Source organism: Salvelinus alpinus, chromosome 28 (genome assembly GCF_045679555.1).
Source record: "Salvelinus alpinus chromosome 28, SLU_Salpinus.1, whole genome shotgun sequence".
NCBI classification, from domain to species: Eukaryota; Metazoa; Chordata; class Actinopteri; order Salmoniformes; family Salmonidae; genus Salvelinus; species Salvelinus alpinus.
This window is the reverse complement of record NC_092113.1, coordinates 5,619,426-5,626,073: the sequence shown is the minus strand read 5'-3', so window position 1 is coordinate 5,626,073 and position 6,648 is coordinate 5,619,426. Positions and strand designations below refer to the sequence as shown.

General features: G+C 43.6%; 1 protein-coding gene across 2 annotated transcripts; it reads right to left on the bottom strand.

Moving 5' to 3' along the window:
* Positions 1-293: 293 nt before the first annotated feature.
* On the bottom strand, positions 294-5,913 carry plagx (pleiomorphic adenoma gene X). Of its 2 annotated transcripts, none has more exons than XM_071371230.1 (2): positions 5,788-5,913; positions 294-4,820 (listed from the first exon to the last, which is right to left on the bottom strand). In XM_071371230.1, the coding sequence occupies exon 2, from the start codon at positions 4,319-4,321 to the stop codon at positions 3,038-3,040; it is 1,284 nt and encodes a 427-aa protein (XP_071227331.1). In that variant the 5' UTR covers positions 4,322-4,820; positions 5,788-5,913; the 3' UTR covers positions 294-3,037. The 2 variants fall into 2 exon arrangements, with proteins under 2 accessions (XP_071227331.1, XP_071227332.1); XM_071371231.1 differs by having other exon boundaries at positions 294-4,599.
* Between the last annotated feature and the right edge of the window lie 735 nt (positions 5,914-6,648).

Sequence of the window (6,648 nt, the reverse complement as noted above, 5' to 3'; positions counted from 1 at the left end):
TAAATGTGCTTCTGACCTCTTCTGAAAAGTCCAACGGACCTCTTCCGTTGGACTGCATTCTTGTAAAGACTTCCCTCACAATCAGTCAGAAGATCCTCATCTTGGTCTGTCTGTGTAAAATAAACTGGTGTGCGATTAAATAGTGGCTACGCCACATCATTTGACTCGTAAAATGTACATAAATGTTCTTTAATATTTGTACCTTTTCGTGTGGAAATGTATGGAAGCAAATTCATGCCAAAACAAATGACATTACATCTATAGAGGAAATGTGTTCGATAGTGAAAAATGAATCAATCTATGTGGTACTTTATTGTTCACATTCTGACAATAAGAAAATGCTTCAAAGATAATATGAAAAGAGCAATTCTTATTTTGTAACTTCTTCTACAGGGTGATGGTACAAACAGCTAGAGCGTAGTCCTAAGAGCTAACGGGGATGTTTGCCTAAATAGTAGCTCATTTTACTGCAGGCAACACCGCAATTCAATACAATAAAATCACCATTTAACATAATATAATGGGAACTTAATTATTGTGCTAACATCCTTCCGTCAATATGCTAAGCTAACCTCAAAACAAATCTAGTACTAAAGTGTGCGTTCGTTGAACTGACAAAAATAAACTCTACACAATGATATGAAGAGTAACAAGTTGCTCTTTTCTGAGGTAGTCAACGGTCACGTTCCAGGCCGACTACATTGCAGACAGGTGCATTGCATCAACCAATAGTGGCATGTTACGTCATCGACTGTACAGCCGTGCATCAGATTGCTATATCATATGATGTGGTTGGCAGATATCTTAAAACACCTATCCAGGTGTTGTGAGATCTGGCAGGCATCTGCAATGTAGTCAGTCTGGAATGCGGCAAACAAGTATAAAATAAACATGGGCGTGGAACAGAGATCTACATATCAGGATAGGATATAATACATGAGAACTGGTAAAAGAGACAATGTTCAAGGAGGAGGTGTTATACAACATTTTCCGTACTGCTTGTTACACTTCTTGTTATATTTTTAGATTACACCGGTGACAGAATATGGCAGAAAAAAATAACATATACTATAATAGTATAGAGGTAGAAAGAATATGGGTCAATTAATATCACTGTATGTTGTATCAACAACAACAAAAAAGCAACTAGATTCATAAAACCTACATTTTCACTTTAGATCTAATGGCACAACTCAGAGCCAAAGTAAATTGGAAAGATATAGACCTACCCTAACCCCACAGGACATCATTCTGTTTAGCTGTTCATCTAGGAGAGCATGTTGTTGAGGTAAAAGGAACAAAACATTTTTTAAGACATCAATTCTCTCCTTTCATAATGTCATAAGTGCTTTAACACAGTCGAGAGTAGACATCCAAGAGGCACAACAGTAGCATTTTTTAAGACATCGGTGTGACATTTCACTGAATACAGGATACAGTCAATGATATGCAGTAATATGAAACCCATTTCAGTAAAACTCTCTAAAGAGGTGTTTGCCAAACCTCTCGAGTACCCCCTGCCATTCCACTTATTTGGTCTATACCAGAACAAGCACAGCTGATTTAAATGGTCAACTTAAACAATAAGGCCTGGGGAGGTGTGGTATATGGCCAATATACCACGGTTAAAGGCTGATCTTATACACGACCCAATAAGGAGTGCTTGGATACAGCCATTAGCTATGGTATATTGGCCATTTACCACAAACCCCTGAGGTGCCTTAATGCTATTATAAACTGGTTACCAACGTAATTAGGGCAGTAAATAAATGTGTCATACCCGTGGACGACGATCTGATATACCACGGCTTTCAGCCAATCAGCATTTAGGGCTCAAACCACCCAGTTTATAATAATAATCAAGCCCTTGATTACTTGAACCAGTGTGCTAATACTGTCTGGAACAGACCAAATAAGTGGAATGGGGTACTGGGAAGAGAAAACTTCTTTAAAGGAACTTAAAAATTAAATGTGTCTAGTTTTTATATAAATAAGCATTACATGATGACACAAAAGTACAATGTTAAGCAAACTGCTGTTATATATCTAGCATAACCATTGTCATCAAAGTAAATCACATTGTTGAAAAAAAAAATCTAGATGAGTGGCAGGTGTCATGTAGCACTTATGTCCACATTGTATAGACCTGACGCGATCTTTCCAAAGTGCAACCACTTGGCCTATTTCTAACAGGTTTCAGTAAAACAACATTTGGGTTGCTAAAAGACACTCCCTATTCTCCTTCTGCTCAAGTTTATTTTAATCGGATGAGGTAATACTGATGAGGTGGTTCATTGTGTTCAACGTCATAATGGAAATTATTGCCACCGAAAGCTTAATGAGCATCGTTTTTAAAGACTGAAAACTAATGCAATTTTTTTTTTTAAATGCAAGCACATTGAAAGCATATACACCACATGACGAAAAGTATGTGGACATCTGCTGTCTGGAACAGTTGACCGGGGAAGCTCTAGCAGGGCAGAAATTTGACAAACTGACTTGTTGGAAAGGTGGAATCCTATGACAGTGCCACATTGAAAGTCACTGAGCTCTTCAGTAAGGCCATTCTACTGCCAATGTTTGTCTATGGAGATTGTATGGCTGTGTGCTCGATTCTATAAACCTGTCTGCAACAGGTGTGGCGGAAATAGCCCAATACACTGATTTGAAGGGTGTCCACATACTTTTGTATATATAGTGTATGTATCACTTGTGTATTCTGGTCATTTTAGACCAGGGATGGGCAACTGACCTGCGAATCAATGCACCAATGCATCAATGCACAAATTTGTAGAATTGCATGAAATTTGTTATAAAATTGCTAAATCTTCACTCTGCCCCATTGCAAAATGTGTTAACTTTAAAACATCATCCCCCCCCCTCTCCCCCCTCTCCGCTGTCAAGAGGGAGACAACAAAATTTAACTTGCCCATACCTGTTCTAAACACTCATATTGTATCGGAGGCTTTATTCATGACTATTTGAAGTGTCCCTTGGCCTGGTGTTAGGTCACGTGGGTCACATGGTATCAGGCTGCTCACTGTTGAAAGGCCTGGTAGTAGCGAGGTAGGGAGGTGGAAGTGCTCATTCCAGGGTTGCTGAACCCCTGAGGTAGCTGGTTGTTGTTGTGGGTTCCGGGGCCCTGGGGTGCGTGCAGTTGTGGAGGCTGCAGGAAGGTAAGGCCTCCTGGGGCCTGAGAAGGCAGGGGACTGGAGGAGGGCGGCACAGTGGAGGTGGAGCTAGAGGGGTAGCCAATCACCAGACCTCCCATACTCATATGAGCACTGTAAGGAGGCAGGCCGAACGGCAGGAAGCCCAGGAGAGGACCCAGGTCCATGTTAGCAGCGCATGACAGCTCGGCCGAGGAGAGAGCGGGGCTCCTGGACAGAATGTGGGGGTCCCCGGCCCCTGGCCCACCCTGGGCTTCTGAGAGCACCTCCCTCTGAGGGGAGGAGGAGGTAGAGGGGGAGGCTGCGGTCAAGTGTGGGGGCAGCCCACTCTGCAGGTCCATGAGAAAGCTCTCTGTGTCAGGGTGGGGGTATGAGGTAGATCCATGCTGGTACCTGGGCATGTGGCCATAAGGCTGCTGTTGCTGCTGGGGCTGGGGGAGGTGGTGGTGGGAATGGGGATGGGGAGCGGGAGCGGGGTCCGGCATGTGGCGGCCCATCCCCATGGCCGTGGACAGGGAAACCTGCATGAGGGAGTGGTGGTGGTGGCCCATGCCTGGATTGGACATGGTCTGCAGGGGGTAGCTGCTGTACATGTCCATGGGGAAGGTCTCTATGGGCTCCTTTGAGGGGGGCCCCATGCCACATGACAGCGGACTCTGCTCCTCCTTTACGGGGCCAGGTGTGGTGGGGGCAGGTGTGGCTGTGGGGGTGGTGGGTGTGGCCTCCTGGACGTGGCTCTTCTTCAGGTGGCGTGTCAGATGGTCCCTGCGGCCAAAGCGCTGGGCACAGCGCGGGCACAGAAAGTCCCGGCGGCCCGTGTGAACCACAGCGTGGCGCCGCACATCCTTGCGGGTGTAGAAGCGTCGGTCGCAACGCTCGCACGAATACTTCCTCTCCCTGATGGCGTCGGTGGCACCCTCCAGTGGCTGAGGCCTGTCGGTGTGGCTCCCTAGCTGCTCCAGCAGGGTGGGCTCCCCCTCCTGGAAATGGAGCTCCCCAGAGAGGGAGCTGGGGGTGTGGGTGGCCAGAAGGTGGCGCCGGTAGCCCAGCTGAGTGCTGTACTGTTTGCCACACTCCTGGCATTGGAACACCTGCCTGTTGGCGTCATGGGCCTGAAGGTGGCTTTTCAGGTGCTCCTTCTGTTGGAACATCTTCTAGCAGAGGGAACGGCACTGGGTCTTCTGCAGAGGACAACGGGCCATAAGCCTGAGCAGACTCATGGGATATTTTAAGAGAGGACCTTCAAACTTGACAACCTTGGCTGCACCCTTAATGGAGAGTGGGGTGTTGAGTGCTGCTGAATGCTGTTAGTGGAGTGTTTCGTATTCTCTCCAGCCGAGGGTCTGTCCGCCTGTCTCCCTTTCCAGTGCAAGCTTCTATCAGATGGGGTGGTTCTGCAGCAGCAGCTGCCATAGCAACCCAATAGGGCCTGGGCGATGAAAGGAGAGGAGTCAAACACTCAGCCGTTAAAGCTCGGACTGGATGTGTATGAGCGTACCTGAGCTTGTGTGAGTTGTATGTGTGTGTGTGTGTGTGTCTCTCCAGAGGGTAATTCTTGGGTAAGTTGTGTGGTTCTTCTCCAGGTCTCATCCAGCCACACCAGCCAGAAAAGCAATTGAATGTGAGTGGCAGTTCTGCATGATTACAGCCCTATATATAAGCACAAATAAGCACAGATCAGCCTATAGTTGTTGTATGATGAAATTACCCACAGTCAAGCTGGGGCCTGACACACCCCATGTATAGGACCCACCCAAAGCAATGCACTTGACATTAAGTTGCCCCTATACCTGTGTAATAACCAGACATATGTCATTGGTAGTAACACTGTAATTACATAGTACTTCTGTAATTACTTTGAAATTGTAATGTAATGGAGTTGAGCGGTTTTTGCAATTACACAGGTGAAAAAAGGAAAACTGTCTGAATAAGTTGAAGTTCAGGATTTAGTACAACTATGGTTATAATTGTGCAAGTGCTGCAGATCAATATTCAGGTCATAGTGCCCTCTTGTGGAAATTTGGTGGCATGATGAGCCAAGGTTTTCTATATTAGAAAATTCTAACTACAAAACCGTCTCTGATCTCAACACAATGTAAAACAAGGTATGTTATTAACACTTGAAAACCAATCAAGTGTCTAAATACAACGAACATATGGTTAATCATCAACTCCAGCTGCTCAACCTGTATATGATCTTTAATGATGTGTTTCAGAAATGTGTTTTTTAAACGACTATCTAATTCACGCAACGCTAGTCAATTAGAATATAGAGTAAACAGAAAACTCAATAAATGGGACTAGCTAATGTAATTCATGATCGAAAAAAACGCAATGGTGGCACGTAGTGCGAAGGACGAACATTAAAAAATACTTTTTTTTAACACTTTTGTATTCTGAACATTTGGTGAGAGCCAGCGGAACAGTTAAGCTTTTCGTTATTACAGATAGTAATTAAGTAATTAACAGAAATAGACATATTGCACTACTATTTGAAAACTGCAAAAGAAATTCAGCAAGTTCATGTCACGAAGTTGCTCGGCATGAGTCGATTTTTACTATCAGGCTGGCAGACTTATATTTGGGACTTTTCTGTTAAAAATTGGCGTAAACGTACCTTTAAAACTTTCGGTATTCGGTTCTTGTTCCTTTTCTCTGAGATATTTTGTAAAACTATTTTATTATTTTCAGGGCCTGGGTTTTCCAGTGCAGCGCTGGAGTTTCAGAGCGCGTGCATTATGGGAGTGTGACGTCAGACACACCGCTTTGACAAACTTTTGCAGTGGTTGCTAAATACGGTTCACCAACACTGATTGACCTAGTATGCAATACTATACTTCATATTAAACTTGAACACTTATGACAATATGGGCCCCATATCATGATACTATATAAGAAGAGAAGATGATGGAGGGAGATCATCTTTTCCATCTGATTTGCTGGAGAAAATCTGGTAATACTACCTAAATCCATGTTGCAAACAGTTCCTCGATGAAGAACTTTGTTGAACTGTTAGCAACATGGATTTAGGTTGCATTAGTTGTGGAGTAAGTTTGCATAGTCTACTGTTCAAGTTTTTGTAATTTTATTCTATAACGTATAGCTTCCAACTATATCACCATGTCAATCTCACAAACTCTCTGTCCAGGTTTGCATTCATAGTTCCATCTACAAATGTGGTGACATTTCCTTAGCCCCATCCCTCAGTTTACAAAACAATGTGTCAGGATCAGGCTGTTGAAAATACAGGTTATATCTATTTTATTAAGGTGAATATAAGTGTTTTAATGTGGATGTTCTCTGTGTGACTTCGTTTTGGGACACGGACAATCATAATTATTAGTACTCTATGTATTATAGACTATAATCAGTTTGGTATCAGAACGCATTTGTTGTAAACACTGCAGCATTATGTTCCCGTATTTGAGTAGTTAAAGAGTAGCCTATGAGTACAATTTTGGAATTTACGTTATTGTTT

Bases quoted from the DNA above. Each gene is read 5' to 3' on its own strand.
- plagx (XM_071371230.1), bottom strand. From the start codon at position 4,321: ATGTTCCAACAGAAGGAGCACCTGAAAAGCCACCTTCAGGCCCATGAC.